Here is a 19,124-nt window from a genome sequence, read left to right on the forward strand (position 1 = left end):
TGCAGTGAGAGAAGGAAATAGAAGTCAAGATGGCTCCAGGGTGTTTTGCTTGAGCAGCTGGAAGGATGGAGTTATCATTTACTGCGAGGGAGCTGACTGCGGGAGGGGGCAGGTATAGTAGACGGGGTGCCACAGATAAGGAGTTCTGTGCTGGAAATGTTGACTTTAAAATGCGTATTAGACGTTCAAGTGGAGATATCTATCAGGTGGATGGATTTATGAGTATGGAGTTCAGGGAAGAGGTTCGGGCTGCAGATATAAATTTGAAAGTCATCAGTATAGACATGGTGTAGATGGTATTTACATCCATGACACTGGATGAGATCTCTTATGCTGGTGTTTCTCAACTGGGGGGTGATTTTGTCTCCCAGGAGACATCTGCAGGGTCTGGAGACATATTGGTTGTAACAACTGGGGGTGGGATGTTAATGGCGTCTAAGGGGTAGAGGAAGCCAGAGAAGCTGATAAACATCCCACAGTGTATAAACAGCCTCTTCAACAAAGAATTATCTAGTCCGAAACGTCAATAATGCTGAGGTTGAGAACCCCTGATTTAGTCCTTAGATTTTAGGAAATAAGTGTAGGTGGAAAAGAGAAAAGCAGTGAACCCTGAACCGGGGGACCCTCCAGTGTTTTGGGTTAAATGCAGGTGATGGCATGCAAATGCATTAAATGCCTGTGAAGTATAGCGCCTAACACACAGTGAGCACTCAGTAAATGACAACTATTGTTGCTATGGTGTTTTTAACTCTTCAAAGCCAGTTCTGGTCAGGTACTTAGAATAAAAGAAATCAGAGCCTGGGATCCACAGAGAATCTCTCTTCTACTCTCCTTAATGTACAGATGAAACCCAGAGAGAGGAAGGCACTTGCCTGTGATCATACAGTGGGTTAAGAACGCATGTTTTATGGTGACAGCTGTTGTTCGTTCCCATTTCACAGATGAGAAAACTGAGATTTAGAGATTTAGTCACTTGCCCAAATCTACACAGTGAGTCTGTAGCAGAGTCAGAACCAAAGTTGGAATGTCCTGCCTTCCAGTCTAGTGTTTGAAACTACCACCACCATCATGACCACACCATCAGGAACAGCAGCAGCAGCTGCCATTGTGGGCTGAGTGCCCACTTTGTGCCAGCACTGCTAAACACTTTACATAGGCTGGCTGGGATGGGACCTGGGGCAGGGACCAGGCAGACAGGATCCGGACAACTCACCCTGCCTTCTCTTCGTTGGCATCACCACCCCTCCTTGCTTAGGCGCCTTGGCCCATAGTTGTTTTGTTATTGGCCAGCTGTGTTGTCATCTCCCTGGTCCCCATGAAACTCCGCTCCCACAATATTATTTAATGTAAAAACAATAATATGACGTCAGTAGAAGGCATTTAAAAGAAATCACTCTAAATCTTACCATCCTAGCCCAACAGCTGTTTTAGTTTTCCTGCCTTCTTCAAATCTCTGCCCACATGCCTACAGTACACATTTCACACCCTTGTCATTGGGATGTAGAAAGCATTCTGTATTCTGCTTCCTTTTCTTGGTGGTGTTACATGTGTTATGTTGTTTACAATTATGTTTATTGGCTCTAGGAGTCCACTGAGTGTCTCCATATGGCTGGGCTATTTGTCTCTAGATTCCTATTATTGTGAATAAGACTGTATTGAAAAATTTAGTGCTTATCGTGCTTTGTTTCCTCCTTGAGTTATTTCTTTCAGATAAGTAGTCAGGGGTGGTTTAAGAAAGGACTTTGACATATATTGCTTTAAAAATGGTTGCACTAATTTATACTGTTACTATAAAGGGTGCTGCTGTATAGAAGGGTGTATCTCACCCTTAGCGTGCACATATTAATTAATTAACTACTATAAGTTAGACCATCTCATGTAACTCTCACACTTGCTTTTCAAAGTAGGTGTTACTATATCTCCATCTTTTAGTCAAGGAACTTGATGTTCAAAAGGGGGTTAAATCACTTGCCTGAAGTCACAGAACTAATGAGAGGTGGAGATGATAGGATTTGAACTCTGGAGCCCCCGACCCCACTCCAAAGGCCCTTCCTCAAGAAACAGTTAATGTCTCAAGGTTATTGAATCCTCCTTAACATCATTAAAATCAACACATTTTGGCCTAATTTAACAGATGTTAACTGTTAGCCTTCTTGTTTTAATGTGCATTTTGACCTTTGATCTCTGAGTAGCCTACAGCCATATGGAATTTAGAGAGATGGGGCTTTGAGGTCCCCAAGTTCTGTTTTGCCAGTGTGTGCTGGCAGCTGAAGAGAGTGTGTCTGGGTGCCAGATGGTTTTTGGAAACACAGAGAGACTCATGAATTCACACCCCTCAATCAACATATCAGCCTTTAGTCAACAAACTATTTGAGCCCCTGGATCTGCCCAGATTTGTTCAGGGTGGGGAGAGAAAGAGAAGTGAGCTTTCTTTTCAAAGACCCCTTCTTCTAGCCAGGCGGATGGGGGCTAACACAGCTGTTGGAGAATGAGATACCCAGCCACAACCAGACCATCCAGGAATGTGTGACGATAGAGCGGAGTGTCAGCCGCTACACCATCAAGAACCTACTGCCCTACTGGAAGCACAAGGGTGAAAGTTTCATCCTCCAAGTTAGAGGTTACCATTTTGTGCCCTGCAAAGTGGTTTTAAGAAACCTGAGTAGGTTGCCAGTATTTAAAAATCTGGAGATTTCACACACACAAATCAGAATTTCTGGCTTCTCTTAAGAAATGGGAGGATCTGGCAACCCTGAGCCTGTAGTCCTGCATGGCGATATCGCCTGGAACTGAGTGGCAGCTGCCCCTTTTGGATGGGACACTTACAGTCTTGTTGGTCATAAGCCCCACCCAGCCTGTGTTACCAGTTTATATTTAATGTTTCATGTCCTTCTCTAAATGCTGCCAGATGGTGAAGGAAGCAGTGCATTTTGGCCAAACCTGGAAGGATGGCAAAGAATGTGGAGCAGGTGTTCCCAGGGGTGGGGATGGTGTGAGCAGAGCTGCAGGGAAACGAGATCCACTCTCACTAGTGCAAATAAAGCCATGGTACTTGGCTTTAGTAGACGTAGACATAGACACCGACATAGACATAGACACCTTGGGACAGGACACATCGGGCAGCCAGGACCAGAGCCAGAAAGTCAAGGAATAAAGCAAGGATCTCTGAACAAGGTGGCAGAGTGAGCACACACAAAATCCTCCCACTCCTCTGCAAACACATAAGAACGATGGGTTAAAACAAAACTCTATAGAAAACCATTAGGAAAATCTCTGTGGGCCAGGAACGGGAGAGAAAACACAAGTGTGGTAAGTGGGCTTGCAGCCAGCAACCCTCAGGCTGCAGTGAGCAGGGAGCCAGCCCTTTAACGTTTTTGTTGGGTGGGGATCGGGTCTGCCTCGTTTGTGGGGAGAAGAGAGCCAGGCTCTCTGTAAGAAGTCAAGAGGTGGGCCTTGCTCTTAGCATGTGCTGAAATCTCTCTTTGGTGGTCTGATGTATGACTGGAGACTGCCACTTGCCTGTGGTCCAGGGAAGGAAGGAAAGCTCCTGGGCGGAAACCAACTTGCATTGTGCTGTCCTTGGGACCAGTGTCTAAAGCTGTGCCACCTACCCAGGCATTCCCAAGTAAAGAGCAGCCTGATGTTTCTCTTTGCATCATCTTTGTAAAGAGCATCCTGATCAAATTAATCATATAAAAATGATAATAGGGTCATATTTAATGATCTTAAGAGACCAAGCAGTGGTGCTTTCTTTCCTGTTCATTAAGGTGTGTCCTGAGGTCCTCTCACTGGGGAAACTTTGCAGATGTCACAGAACCTGGACAGTCAGGGGGCAAGAGAGAAGAGGATCATTAGTAATCTTGGCTTTTTCCATCATTTTATAGATGAGGAAACTGAGGCCCAGAGATTTGCTTAGGATCACACAGCTGGTCAATGCAGATGCAGGACGGGTCTGAGCCCCCTGGGCTCCATCCTGGCTTTGCTTCAGAAGCCTTGATTTCTTTACTTATAAAATGAGGATAACTTTCTGGTTTTATGGAATCATCAAGAGGCTGTAAAGCAGAGTAACATACACCTCCCTTGTGTTGGGGTAGCTGCCTCTCCAGAGGCATTGGTGTGATTTATTTTTATTTTTTGGACAGTGAATTCCTCATGGGGAGGCAGGGTAGTGGTGGTTAAGAGTGTGGATTCTGAAGCCAGCCTGTCAAGGTTTGGATCCCAGCTTTACCACTTACTGTCTGTGTGACTGTGGGCAAGTTACTTATCTCTCCTGTGTGCCTCCATTTCTACATGTGTGTAACAGGGCTAATAATCGCACCTGTCTATTGGATTACAGAGAGGATTAAATGAGATAAAGCATTTTAAAGCCTCTGAACAATGCCTAGCACATACAAAGCCTCTAATAAATGTTAACAGCCATTATCATCATCATCATCATCACCATCTAACAGACTGTATTTCCCTTTTTGCTTTGGCAGCCAGGAAACTCACCACCTAATTTGAATCTTATCTTTAGCTCCACATAGAACCTAATGACATGCATTTCTATTTTCCTAACATTCTCTGGCATTATTTAACTATTTGCCTCTCATTTCCCCCATCATCCTGACTTCTCTATACTATTGTATATATTACTATAAGCTGTTTTAGAACAAGTTTGGAATTAATAAATTAAGGAAAATACAGCAGTTGGTTGATTCAGACTGTCTTGACGTCCTCCATCATGATCTTGAAATAGGAGGTGAACTGTATTATTAAAAAAATTATAGCTAAAATTTTCGAGGGCCTGTTGTGTATTAGCCATTATTGCACATGCTTTGCATGTATTACCTTAAACCTCACAGCCATCCTATGAGGTAGGGCCTATTATCCCATTTTGCAGTTAAAGCTCAGAGAGGTGAAGCAGCTTAGCCAGTTGTTGCCAGCTGCAAGTAGCAGAGCCAGGATTCAGATGGGGCCCCGCCTGACTCCAAACACACTTTTACGCACTGTTTGCTCTTCTAGGGGGTCTCTTGGACTCTTGGGGGCAAAGGAAGGTTGATATCAGTCAGCTGAATGATGTTTTCTCTCCCATCTACTCTTCTTTTCCCATTTCTTCTACCTTTTCTCTCTGCTTCCTGGGCTGCCCAGAGCCCATGAGGGCCCCCAAAGGCCTGGCTTTTGCTGAGATCCAGGCCCGCCAGCTGACCCTGCAGTGGGAACCACTGGGCTACAATGTGACACGTTGCCACACCTACACTGTGTCCCTGTGCTATCACTACACCCTGGGCAGCAGCCACAACCAGACCATCCGGGAATGTGTGAAGATAGAGCAGGGTGTCAGCCGCTACACCATCAAGAACCTACTGCCCTACCGGAATGTCCACGTGCGGCTCGTCCTCACTAACCCCGAGGGGCGCAAGGAGGGCAAGGAGGTCACGTTCCAGACGGACGAGGATGGTAAGAGCCCCCCTTATTCCCAGTGTCCTCAGTGCCTCCCACAGACGCTGCATGTCTGAGACTGAAATTGCTATAGGAAATTATTTGCTTAGGATTAAACCGACTGTAACAGTAAAGTAGTGATACTGATATCTATTCCCCTGAAGACTTTGGGTTAAGTTGGTATATTTCTTCCTTAATTGTTTGGGAACATTTAGCAGTGAAGTCATTTGGGCCTGGAGTTTTCTTTGTGGCAGGGTTTTTTAATAGTAGTTTTAATTTTCAAAACAGATATTGGAATATTCGGGTTTTCTACTCTTGTATCAGTTTTGGTATACTGCGTTTTTAAGGAGTTTGATCATTTCACCTAAATTGTCAAATTTCTTGCCATAAAGTCGGTTATAATACTATCTTATTATATTTATTGAACAGCGGTAGGAGCTATAGTGCTATTCCCTTTTTCATTCCTGATATTGGTAATTTGTGTCTTCTCTCTTATTCTTATGTTTCTCATGGTAAGGGTGTATAAATTTTATTAATCTTTCCAAAGAGCCAACTTTTGACCTAGTTTATTTTCTTTCTTTCTTTCTTTTTTAAAATTTGTTTATTTTATTTATGTATTTTTGACTGCGTTGGGTCTTCATTGCTGTGCACGGGCTTTCTCTAGTTGCAGCGAGCAGGGGCTACTCTTCGTTGCAGTTCACGGGCCTCTCATTGCGGTGGCCTCTCTTGTTGCGGAGCACGGGCTCTAGGCTCACTGGCTCTAGAGTGCAGGCTCAGCAGTTGTGGCACACGGGCTCAGTTGCTTCCACGGCGTGTGGGATCTCCCCGGACCAGGGCTCAAACCTGTGACCCCTGCATTGGCAGGCAGATTCTTAACCACTGCGCCACCAGAGAAGCCCCTAGTTTATTTTCTTTATTGAATATTTTCTATTCTTTATTTCTTTTTTTAAAAAAATACTTTCTTTGGATTTGATCAGCTTTTCTTTTAGCTTTTTGAGATAGAAACTTATTAGATCATTGATTTTGAGCATTTCTTTATTTCTAATATATACATTTAAAGCTATAAATTTCCCTCTAAGCCCTGCTTTAGCTGCATCCCACAGGTTCTGATATATCCTATCTTCAGTATCATTCAGTTTAAAATATTTTCTAATTTCTGTTATGATTTCTTCTTTGACCCAAGAGTTATTTAGAATTACATTGCTTGATTTCTAAGCAATTGGGATTTTTCTAATTATCTTTTTGTTATTGATTTTTAGCTTACTTCCACTATGGTCAGAGTATATACTCTAGTTTTGGTCTTTTGAAATTTGATCCTTGCTTTATGGCCTGACATATGGTTAAATTTTGATAAATGTTCCATATCTACTTGAAAAAAATAGGCGTTCTGTCCTTGTTGGGTATACTGTTCTACTTATGTCAAGCTAATATTTATTAAGCACTTACTATATGTCAAGCACTATTCTGAATGCTTTTCATGTATTAATGCATATGATCCTCATGACAACCCTATTTGGTTATTTACTATTACCATTCCCATTTTACAGATGAGGGCACATAGCTAGTAGATGGGTAGCAGAGCTGGGTTTCAAACCTGGCCATCTGTTTGAGAGTTGTTTTTCTTAATAGCTACACTCTAATGCCAGCAAAAACGTTCTCCAGATTGCTGTAAAATCCCAGGTAACCCCAAGCTCCTTGGTTAATAGTTTTTTGTTTTGTTTTGTTTTTTGCTTCCTCACATATGCAGTTTTCTGTTCTGCACAGCAGCATCCCAGATATAAAATTCAACTCCTTCCTTGATTTCCAGAAAACCCCACTCACCTGAGGCAACGTGTATCCTGTATGCCCTGCACTGATGCACTGAGGATTTGCTGGGGATGGGAGTGAGGACTAGAGGGGTTTACCCTGAATCATTGCAAATGTAGGAAAGGAAAAACTTAACTTTTTTCTTCTACACATCTTAGGTTCATTGGTTGGGGCCTTGTAAATTAGATGGAGAAAAGACAAATTAACAAGAGAAAAACAAACAGGAGTTTATTTTTATTTATTTATTTTATTAAAAAGTTTTAAATTGAGGTATAATTGATTTACAATATTGTGTTAGTTTCAGGTGTACAGCAAAGTGATTCAGATATAAGATATATATATATACATATACATATTTTTTCGGATTATTTTCCATTCTAGGAAATAGTAGTTTATGAACACATGCATCACCCATAACAGGGGAGTACTCAGTGATGAGTAACTCAAAGGGGTGGTGAGAACTTGGACTTACATAGTGTCCTAACAAAAGAACAATGAATTTTTAGAGAAGTGACAATACAAAGGAAAATGACTTTGAACTTCTAGGGGCAGCCAATTAGGGGAAGTCAAATATATGGGGAAACTAATAGTAGTCTGTAAAGTTTGTTAGGTAGATTCCTCCAGGCTGATAAGGGTCTAGTTTTCTCAGTGATTAACTTCTATCATTCCTGGTAGAGAGGGGAAGGGGGCACCTTTACAAATTTATGTCCTACTTTTAGGCAAATAGGGGGAGGGCAGAGAATTTTTTCTCATGTATGCTCCTACATTGCCTTCTCAATTCAGCTCAAAATAATCCTTATACCAAGTGGCATATTTTGGGTAGCATATACTGATACCCTGATTAAGTAACCTCAAACTGAATCTCAGACTGCTCCATTCTTAAAAGCTGTTGACCTTTCCCCTCACCCCCTGCTATAGGTACGTTGTTGTGGCTGCTTTACACCCCCTCCCCAACCCTGGCCAGGCCTCACTTGGGTTACTTGGTTTTCTTTCTTCTTTCTCTGTCCCTCTTCTCCCCACTCCCTCTGATAACTGCTCATTATTTAATATTTTTTACTTTTCACTGAAGTACTAGTATCATACTTACGGGAAGTGTGCTTATCTTAAGTGGTCAGCTCAAAGCATACTCAAAGATGGCACACATCAGGATAACCACACCCAGACCAAGAAAAAGCATTACCAGCAGCCCAGAAGCTCCCCTTTATGCACCTTCCCCCTCACAACCTTCCAAAGGTAGGCATTATCCTGACCTGTAATGCCACAGATTAATTTCTGCTTGGTTATGAACATTGCATCAGTGGGATCATACAGCGTGTACTCTTTGTATGACTGGCATCTTTCTCTCAGCTTTATGCTTGAGAGATTCAGCCATGTTGTGTGTACAGTTCTAGAGAATTCATTCTCAATGCTGAATGGTCCATTATGTGAATATGCCACATTTATTTTTCTTATTTACTATTGTTGGGCATTTGGGTTATTTTCAACTATTTTAAATTGTGCTGCAAATAAAATTCTTGTAGATTCTTTCTTTTTTTGGTAGATATATACATTTCTGATGGGTTTATGCCTAGGAGTAGAACAGCTAGGTTATAGGATATGTGTTCATAATAAGTAGATACATCCAGTTTTCCCAAGTGGTTGTATCAGTTTATGCTCCCACTAGCAGTGTGTGAAAATTTCGGTTGCTCTGCATCCTCACCAACACTTGGAATTGTCTTTTTCCTTTTATCATTTTGGTGGGTGGATAGTGGTGTTGCCTTGTTAACTGTTCATTTTAACACAAGGCACTTGAGCTGTCCCTGATTGTTATCTGGGTTTCTGCTTTCCTCTATCTTAGGAGTTCAGCTTCCCCACAATGGTTTATCAAGGTGTTTTCCCAAACAAAGGCCGTTCTCTTCCTAGAAGAAATTCCTTGAGCCTGCTGTTAAGATGATACCTTAAAACAAAACAAAACAAAAACAAAACCATACCTGAAAGGGCTTCTGCTGAAATGTTGACAGTATTTATCCCTGGGTGATGGAATTGTAGGTGCCATTAATTTTCTTTATGCCTATTTTGATTTTCTACATTGAACATATTGTTTGTGTACTTGGTATTTTTTAGACAAGAAAACAGCTCCACCCATAATCCTGCCACTCTAATGCGGTTGTTTTCATTTTTCTGGCAAATGTTTATATTTTCTGAAAACCACTCAACTGGAACAAAATAGGAGCATTCATTCTTCTCTGCCAAATGCATCCTGCACAGTGATGGAAGTGCCAGCTGCCCTTTTCGAGTACTCAGGCGTAGACTGAACCATATGAGAGTGCTGATATTTATTTGCCTTGGGGCTTTATGTACATCACATCATTTAATTCTGGTGAGGGAGGTGTTATTATTGTCCCCATTTCACAGATGAGGAAGCTGAGGCTCAGAGAGGCTGAGTGGTCCAAGCATTCCAGCTAGGAAATAGCAAAGCTGGAATCTGAACTCAGCTATCTTGTCCCAAAGCTTGCTTTCCCCTGCCCCATGTCGCCTTTCCCTTGCAGTGCCTGGTGGGATTGCGGCTGAGTCCCTGACCTTCACTCCACTGGAGGACATGATCTTCCTCAAGTGGGAGGAGCCCCAGGAGCCCAATGGCCTCATCACTCAGTATGAGGTGGGTTTGGACCCTATTACAACTGGGGCCCCTGGTGGAAGGTGGGCCCACAGGTTGGAGAGGGAAGTGTATGGGGCGGAGGAACAGAGGTGATCATCGGGATTCCTTCCACTATGGCTGGGGTCTGTGCCCCATGTGTTATGGGGACAGGGGCCCTGAAGGCAGAAGAGAGAGGCGAAGGTGCCCAGAGGCCTGGACTAAGGGGCATCCACGGTCCCCCCACCAAGCTTCTCCCCTTTGCCCAACCTTATCCCTAGCTCACCTGAACCATGATGGGTGGGAGGCTACGGGACTAGTGATGCCCTTCCCCATCCCTGTGCCCGCCTACCTGCCCATCCTGCCCCCAGATCAGCTACCAGAGCATCGAGTCGTCAGACCCGGCGGTGAATGTGCCGGGCCCACGGCGTACCATCTCCAAGCTCCGCAATGAGACCTACCACGTCTTCTCCAACCTGCACCCGGGCACCACCTACCTGTTCTCCGTGCGGGCCCGCACGGGCAAAGGCTTTGGCCAGGCGGCGCTCACCGAGATCACCACCAACATCTCAGGTGAGCCCCGCCTGACCCGCCCTGGCCCCTTTGGAGGAGGCACAGAGTCTCAGGGTTCCATGGGTAGGGTGTGAGGCTTCCTGGGGGTGGTGATGGAGGGCTCCTACTGAGATAAACGTACCATTTAGAGGTTGAGGCCAGGGGTCAGGGAAGATTAAATCAGAGGAGTCTAGAGACTACGATCGGTGGAATCCAAGGGCTGAGGTCAGGGGTCAGGGAAGCTCAGGTCAGAGGGAACAAGGAGGCGAAGGCTGAAGGGGAAGAGATCTGAGGACAGGGGTCAAGGATGCTGGAGGCCTGACCTTCCTGGTCCAGTGGCCAGGCTCTGTGCTTATGTCCTGTCCCCTTCCCCAGCTCCTAGCTTTGATTATGCCGACATGCCGTCGCCGCTGGGCGAGTCTGAGAACACCATCACCGTGCTGCTGAGGCCGGCGCAGGGCCGTGGGGCGCCCATCAGGTGGGGACGCCTGCACGGAGGGGCGGGGGGTCAGGGCCATAGGGAAGAGGCCCCTCCTCTGACCCAGAGTCCCCACCCAGGCCAGCTCACCCTTGTCCCTCCTCAGTCTCGCACTAAGGGTTCGAGTGTCAGGAGGAGGACATTCTGTGATCCTGGGCAGGCAGGATGCCTGCAGTCACTCCCCTCTGAGGCTGCAGGGTGCCTGGTGGTGACTGTCATGAGATCTCTGGACAACATCCAGCCTGGAGAGGGGACCGTTCAGGCCTCTCCAGAGGGCGTCCTTCTGACACCTTGGAGAAATGAACTCTGGGGGCCTTATTTTTCCCAGCATTTTCCCTGGAGGATCCCATCCAGGGAGACACAGAGATGGGCTTTCTGGAAGGCTAGTGCAGCCAGCCAGATGGGGCCATCTCTCTGGAGTGGCCAAGAGCTTGGTCTCCCCACTTCTTTGCAGAGAAAGCTGATGCCATAGTGGCTGTTTCTATTGGGGGGAAGGTGCTGGAGACAAGATGTGTGTGTGTGTGTGTGCGTGTGTGTGTGTGTACGTGTGGTGAAGACACGTGATGTGTGTGTGATGTGTGTGTATGTGAAAGAGAGTGAGCGTGTTTGTGGAATGTGTGCACATACTTCCTGTCAGCCAGACATCGTGTTACAGGCTTTAGCTGCATGAGTCATGTTATCCTCATGGCAGCCTGTGGAGTGGGTATTAGTACCCTTACTTTACACATCAGGAAACAGGCTCAGAGAGCCTGAATAATGAGCCCCCATGGCCACAGAAGCCAGGTTGGAAGCTTCCAGGTCTGGAAGGCAGGTTTGTCTGCAAAGCCTGTACCTCTCCTTGAAGTCACAGAGCCTCCCTGCCCCTCTGGTCCACCCCCTCCTACCATAAAGTTTCATGCACTGGGAGAGGGTGACAGCCTGCATTTGGGCATGGGAGGGTCCTCTTAAGCCCCCCAAGAAGGCAGTGGGTTTCCTAGGCGCCCTTGACACCCCCTCATTTCCTCACTCCTCCCCCCTTCCACTCTTTTCTCCTGCTTTGGCTCCCCTGTATTTGCCACTGCAAAGCCTGCCCTGGGCTGATTCCCAGACCCCAGGAAAAAGTCTGGGCATCTCAGGGGCATTTGGCGTTTTGCAGGAGCCTCAGGGCCCTGTTGCCTCTGAATCTGGGAGGAGTTGGGAAACCAGCATCACCTTCTCCTTTCCTTTTCCCTTGGGGGATCCTGTGAGCAGGCCTGGTCAGCGTCTCTCAGGGATGATGATGGCAAGGCTGGGTCTGGGCGAGGGGTGGACCATGTGAGGGGGAGGGGCCTGATGGCTGTGCAACCTTGGGCATGTCCCTTCACCCCTCTGAGCCTCCCTTAGGTGCATCACGGGGATCATCCCAGATCAAGATGTGCTTCGTTCATGGCTAATGATGATTATCATCTCCTGGTGGGACTTTGGGCCAGGAGAGGCCTCACATCAGCCTGGGAAATGGAGGGTTGAGAAGGGCCTGGGCTGGTTAGTGATGGAATGAACCTGTCTGGCCCAAATCCCAGGGTGCTGGGGTGATTCCCTCCCAACTTGGAAGCTCAAAAGAAACAGCTGGAGAGCAAGGAAAAGGCATTTCTACTTTGCCAGAGTGCAGGCTGTCAGTATGGGGTATCCCATGCCAAGACGTGACCGAGGCTGGGACTGGAAATATTTAAATTTGTCAGCATTCATTTATTTACTCTTGGCTTTGTTCCACTGAGGATGTGGAGGAGTTCACAGCAAGGCCATTCAGTAAAGTGATGAAAATAAATAGAAACACACAAGTCGGGATCAGGAGACACAAATCAGAGGGAATACAGCCCAGGGAACACAAATCAGCCATCAGGACTGGTAGATGGCACGCTCAGAGTTGCAGTCTCGAGGCTGCCTCTGGGTTGGGAGGGTACTCGAGATGTAGGGTTAGTGTGACCTCGTTTGCCTGCTAAGTGACCGGCTCCCCCACTGGAGGGCAGTTCCAGGAAGCCTACATCCCCCAAGTGCCCAGCACAGGGCCCATGTCTGAGCTTAGTAAACACTTTCTGGATGAGTGAATGCATCATGTCTTACTCGAATTTATCGTGGCCTAGAGGGACCTGTCGGGAACCTGGCTGGAGCCTGAGGCTTGGGGTTCCCAGGCCCTGGAGGACTCATTGAGGAGTCAGGGTGGGGCTTTAGGGCTTGGTTCCCTTAAGCAGGGCTCACATTCTTTCAGCCTTAGTTACAGTAATAACAGCTGACAGGCACTGGCTGCTTGCTAAACTTGCCTCCTTCCTCACCTCTACCTTATGTAACAGTCCTGTAATCACTCCCATTTTACAGAGGAGGAAACTGAGGCCCAGGGAGCTTAAGTGACTTGCCCAGCTAGTAAGAGGCAGAGCTGAGATGAGAGCCCTCTCCTGGGCCTGACCCCAAAGCCCACGCCCTTAGCCACCGGACGGCTCTCCCTGTTGTCTGGCAACCGTGACCACTGTGCTTTCCCCTCCCCATGGCCAGTGTGTACCAGGTTATCGTGGAGGAGGAGCGGCCGCGGAGACTCCGGCGGGAGCCAGGCGGCCAGGACTGCTTCCCAGTGCCTCTGACCTTCGATGCGGCGCTGGCCCGAGGCCTGGTGCACTACTTCGGGGCCGAACTGGCGGCCAGCAGTCTGCCTGAGGCCATGCCCTTCACCGTGGGTGACAACCATACCTATCGTGGTTTCTGGAACCCACCGCTTGAGCCCAGGAAGGCCTACCTCATCTACTTCCAGGCAACAAGCCACCTGAAGGGGGTGAGGGGCCGGCCGGGGTGGTGGCGGGGAAGGCTGAGGGGCAGGATTGGCGACACCTTGGAGCAGGCTGCTACAGAGGCCAGAGACCCACCCCCACCAGGCCCTACCCCCGTCCTGATACCGCCCCCGCTGATGAGCCTTGCCCTCCGATAGCTCCTCCCACTCCCAGCCCCGCCCACTCACCTGAGCCCCGCCCTCCTAACCCCAGCCAGTTTCTCTCCAGCAGTACCCACTTCCTGAACCATTTTTCCCCAGACTCTTTTCTATCCAAGCTCCCAGCCTGGTCCCTGCTGCCCCCTGAGGCCCTGGTCTTCTATCTCAGGCTCCTCTCTCTCCAGAGGGAGTCCATCTCAGGTTCCCACTTTCACCAGACCTTGAGGAGGCCTGGGAGCCGCCTCCTCCCTGAAGCCCCGCCCTTCTCCAGGCTCCTCCCTCCTCGGATCGCTCCTTCCCAGGTTGCCCCCCTCCTAAGCAGACCCCTGGATCTAGGCCCCACCCTCATTTCTGAGCGCCTCCCCCAACCAGCCCTCTTCCCATGCTGTTTCTTTCTGTTTCCACCCATCTCATCCCCCTTTCCTAAGGCATTACCCTATTGCGGGCTCCTTCCCTCTTGGCCCCTGCCTCCCTGGTTCCCCCCAGGCCCTCTTGCCAGGTGGGGTGTCTTTAGTAACGGTCCACGCCAAAAAAGCCCTGACCAGGCCCAAGACACGCTGTCTAAGATTCCCTCTGGGGAGGGTCAGGTCTTGGCTTCAGCGGTGCTGAGACCCCCATCTGTGCCTCCAGGAGACCCGGCTGAATTGCATCCGCATTGCCAGGAAAGGTAAGTCCCCCTGGGTTCAGTCCTTCAGTAGCGGGTTTCTTACTTGCTGGGCTCCGGGGAGGTGGACCCTGGGTCCCCAGGCCTGTGGGAGCAGAGGAGGGTGGTCCGGCAGGCTTGGGGGTCAGGAAACATTTCCCTTTCTTGCTCCCTATGTGCCCCACCTCAAGGGCTCCTTCTTCCAGACTGGGCAGTGGGGACAAACCCTCATCCTGCCATGGTCACAGAAGGGGCCTTGGCAGGGGCCTGGAGGAGGGGGAGCCATTATGGTCGGGCGACGGGAGTGGTGGGTACTGGACACTGAGGTCTGTATCTGCCCCTTTCCTGTGGTGGGGAGAAGTGGGGACAGCATGGACCCTGTGGTGTAGGGATTGTCCCTGCTCCCACATGGGGAATGTGGTTGGTTCCCCATCCTGAGATGCCCTAACCATGCCCTGGGTACATAATTCTCTCCCCCCATTGCCTCCCAGGAGGGCAAAAGGGTGGGGTCTGAAGGCCCCACACATCCTCCATCTCCCGTCCACTGAAGGATGGGGAGGATTTGAGGAAGAGTGAAGGGAGCTAATATCCCTGATAGGGGCACAGGGCACGTAAAGCCTCTGACACGGGAATGCAGAAGGTGTGAGGGATGATGAGGAGATGGGTTTGATTGAAAGGCGGGACACGTGCTGAGGATGAGGGGCAGATGTCTTTGTGTACCTGTTTGTGCAGCCGGGTTTATTCCTTGGGGCTTAAGGTGGTCCTCATCTCCCCTTTGATCCTTTGTTCTGCTTTGTTCTTCCCAGCTGCCTGCAAGGAAAGCAAACAGCCCCTGGAGGTGTCCCAGAAGTCCGAGGAGATGGGGCTCATCCTGGGCATCTGTGCAGGGGGACTTGCTGTCCTCATCCTCCTCCTGGGGGCCATTATCATTATCATCCGAAAGGGGTGAGTGAGGCCGGTGCCCTGGCCCACCCGAGGCTTCTCTCCGTCAGAGGCCTGGTGAGCAGAGAGGAGGCTGGGGGCTGGTCAGGCAGTCGCCTGGCCGGTGTGTGGAGGGCTGCCAGCCTGGGCATCAGGCCTGTGGATGGACCCAAGCCGGGTGGGGTGAAGCCCGAGACTCTGCAAATGGAGCTGCCTTAGAGTGGCTTGGCTGGAGCCCACTTCTGGCTGGTGCCAGGTGCCACTGTCCAGGCAAGGGCACTCACTGCCGGCTGCCAAGGAGCCGTGCTGGGCGTGGGCACCACCCTCCTGTGCCTGCTGGGCTGTTCTGATGGGGATATTGTGGAGGTAACCTGACTTCGAACCCTCAGCCCCCCGAAGGTCTTCTGCTCTCTTGTCTGCCCTAACCACGAGGTTGTGGTGTTGATCCTGAGGTGGGGGCAGGGCTCACTCCACTTCAAAGCAAGGACCCTCTGCGCTTCCCAGGCCCCACCTTTTCTTGGGCTCAGCTTGCCCTGGACTCTTTTACTGTTGATCCCTGAGGAGTCCTCCTGGGCCCATGACTCAGAGGAGACCTCCTTCCTGCCCGTGCCATCTCCTGGGCCTCAAAGGTCCAGTCCTTGTGTTTGTGAGGGATGCATTTTCCCAGTGCATGTTGCAGTGGGCAGAGTGAATCCCAGCATATCTTAGAATTTACCATTTTGGAGTTTTAGAAATCCAGGATTGGAGATTCTGAGAATCTCAGAATTTAGAATTATAGAGGCTCAGAGCCCAGAAACTGAGAGCTGCCATGTAGCTCAAGGACGTCTAGTCTAGTGGTTTTCCAGTCTTTCAAAAGCAGCAGAACCCATCTTCAAAACACCAAATAAACCTCTCCTGGGAGCTCAGTATATGGAGCAGCTGAAGGCTGAGCCTCGGGTTGGAGCCGAGTAGGGACTTCTGAGACCCCTTTGCTCTCCCTCCCCACCCCACCGCATTCCCCATCAGGCAGCCCCGGGACACTGTGGTCCAAGCCCCTTAATTGAGGGATGGAGATGCTGAGGCCCAGAAGGGGCATGGACCTGCCCAAGGTCACCCAGGGAGCCAGAGGCAGAGCCTGCTCCACCCTCTCCCCGCCTGGGCTCTGGCTTCTGTAGCTCTTGCTGCTGCCAGGCTGGGCACACATGGGTGTGTTGGCTCTGGGTCTCTGGGATGCCAGGAGCAGATAAGCAGGATCCAGGGAGATGAGGGAGAACTGGCCAGGGCCCCCTTGCCTGAGGCCAGGCAACGATAGTAGAAAAACTCTCCTAGAGCGTCTGGGGGTGGGGCATGCCACCGCTGGGGTGGCGTGGGGGTGTCCAGTCCAGAGTGCTGGGCTCTGATTTTTCCCTTCCCGTAGTCCCTGTACAGATTCCTGAGACAAAATATTTTAAACTATCATTTAATGAATATTACTCTGTGCCAGGAGTTCTATACACATTAGCCATTAGAACAGGAGTTATTGAGCACCTACTGTGTATGAAGCACTGTTCTGGGACTCAGAATACATCAGAGAATTTTTCTTTCTTGGATCCTGGCCCACGAAGCAGGTCTAAGTCCCTTAGACAGGTCAGGAAACTATCATTAAGCGACTTGCCCATGTCACTTGGCTAAGTGGCAGGTCCTGAGTGAACCCAGGCCTGACTGCAAAGCCCATCCTCCTCACGGCTGGGCACGTGAAGGGCCTCACCACAACTGGCACACAGTAGGTTCCTGTAAGTGGCAAGGCCCTGGGGGCTGGGTAGTGGTGCAGATAGAGAGGGCTGTAAGGGAGGGGTCAGATCTTGGGGGTTGCAGGTGGTATTTGAGGCTCTGGAAATTTACCCTCAAGGGAAGATTGGCAAAGTAGGGGATGTTACCCACCCCTGCAAAGAGAGTGCTAGGCCCAGGAGAGGATGGGTCAGAGATGCTGCCAGAGCCTCACTAGGAAACCCTCCACTTTACGCAGCTGCTACTGGAAGCCTCTAGGATCCACCCCACCCCCCACCCCCCTGCCCTTCCTTAGGTCCTCTAAAAGCCATTCGGTCCCATTCGGTAGCACCTCACTGCATCCCCTGAATCCTGCCCGGCCTTCAGGGTCCACTGTGCTCCTAAGGGCTCCCCTAGTTTGCATTGTGGGGTGCCATGGGACAGAGCAGCTCTGGCAGGGATGGGGGTGTTCAGATCAACCGGGGCACAGGTGTAATGGACAGATTAGGAGGTTGCGGAGGGAGGGCAGCTCCCAGTTAGCCCCCGTGCACCCTGGTCCGCCCTGCGGACAGTGAGGCTGGATGCACCTGCCCTGGGGAACTCCGGGGTGCCCCTGGCCAGTTGGATCCCTTGGCTCCGCTTCCAGAGACCCTCCCCACTTCCCTTTGCAGCCCTCCCCGCCCCGGCCCCCCCAACCCTGGCACTTCATTCACATGCTTGCAGCGCTTTGCTCAGTATTTCTCTTCCCTGCTGGACTGAGAGCTGCATGGGGGTGGAGGAAGTTCTGTCTTGTTGGCTGTGTGTCCCCAGCGTCTGGCCCAGGGGACTTGGGTCCTCCTGAACCGCCCCCGCCAACCCAGCAGGAGGAGGGGGCAGGGAAGGGCTGAGCGCGTGCTTGCCGTGGGGGGATTATTATTAACCTCACTTGTTTAGAGGAGGAAATGGAAGCTCATAAAGGTGGAGTTCTTTTATTTATTTTTCCTCATTTATCGATTACTCAATTCAATCAAATATCTAGGGAATATAATGTGCTGGGCACTGTCCTGGGCCTTGGGGATCCAGTGGTGGGCAAAAGCGACCAAGATGCTGTCCTCTTGTGCTTTGTGGTTATAAGTGGGGGGCCTGGCATTAAACTAGAAAAAGCACAGATGCGTAATTACAAATTGTGAAAAGACCAGGGTGTCCGGGTGGGGGGCAGAGAGAGGGTAAAGGGGGACATAATGTAGTTGGTGACTGTGGGGGACTCCTTAGGGAAGGCTCTTTTAAAGTCATGATATTTCAGCTGATACCAGAAGAACGCTACTCCTTCAGCCCCTCCCCCCTCCCCTCAGGGCCTCTGTGACCAGCTCAGGGCCCTGGACCCTCCCTCTGTCCCTGGGGTGGGTGACATGCTGTGTGACCTCTGAGCCAATCTCCTGCCCTGGCTGGGCCTCAACCTTCCCTTCCCCTCTCCTTCCCTTCCCTCCCCCACTGATGGGTGACATGGGGCGGGTGAGTGGAGGACCCTGGAGTGGGCCTGGATGGGGCCGCAGGGGGAGCTGGCTCTGGGGGCAGGGTCCTGGGCCTGCTCTGGACTCTCGCTGACCTCCAAGAGCCCCAGGCAGACTGTGACTCTCCGGGACCGGCTTCCCCACCTGGGAGCTGGGAAGCAGACCTGCCCCCCCACCTCGCTGCTGGTGCCTGGCGGTCAGGTCAGGGCTCTTGACCCCCCTGTGCTCTGAGTGCCCGTGAGGGGGTGATCTGGCTCCTTTCATGGACCCCACACCCAGGGGCAGTCTGGGTGGGTGACGAGGCCGCAGTGTCCCCTGCCCCGGCCACTAGTTCCCTCCTAGGCACAGGTGCGTGCAGAGGGCTGTCCCATCAGGGGCAGAGGGGCCTGCAGGGGTGGGCGGCACGGGGACCGCAGTGGGGACTGTCTGCAGGGGAGAGTGCGGCAGTTACCTTGAGTGTGTGAGTGGGGGTGTCCGTGTGTGTGAGCGCAGGCGTCTGTGTGTGAGCGTGTGTTTGTGAATGTGTTTGTGTATGTACCTGT

General features: G+C 50.1%; 1 protein-coding gene across 4 annotated transcripts in view; it reads left to right on the plus strand.

The window, feature by feature from the left end:
* PTPRU (protein tyrosine phosphatase receptor type U) overlaps window positions 1-19,124 on the plus strand; it is a gene marked incomplete at its 5' end in the record, with an annotated part of 91,653 nt that overhangs the window by 30,758 nt on the left and 41,771 nt on the right. For all 4 annotated transcript variants that reach the window (XM_079698287.1, XM_079698290.1, XM_079698288.1 and 1 more), the window contains 7 exons: window positions 5,131-5,439; window positions 9,756-9,865; window positions 10,213-10,414; window positions 10,769-10,871; window positions 13,377-13,650; window positions 14,434-14,470; window positions 15,253-15,391. In XM_079698287.1, the coding sequence (XP_079554413.1) occupies window positions 5,131-5,439; window positions 9,756-9,865; window positions 10,213-10,414; window positions 10,769-10,871; window positions 13,377-13,650; window positions 14,434-14,470; window positions 15,253-15,391 (1,174 nt within the window). The remainder of the gene's footprint in view (window positions 1-5,130; window positions 5,440-9,755; window positions 9,866-10,212; window positions 10,415-10,768; window positions 10,872-13,376; window positions 13,651-14,433; window positions 14,471-15,252; window positions 15,392-19,124) is intronic.

Source organism: Hyperoodon ampullatus, assembly GCF_949752795.1.
Source record: "Hyperoodon ampullatus genome assembly, chromosome: 2".
In the NCBI taxonomy this organism is placed as follows: domain Eukaryota; kingdom Metazoa; phylum Chordata; class Mammalia; order Artiodactyla; family Ziphiidae; genus Hyperoodon; species Hyperoodon ampullatus.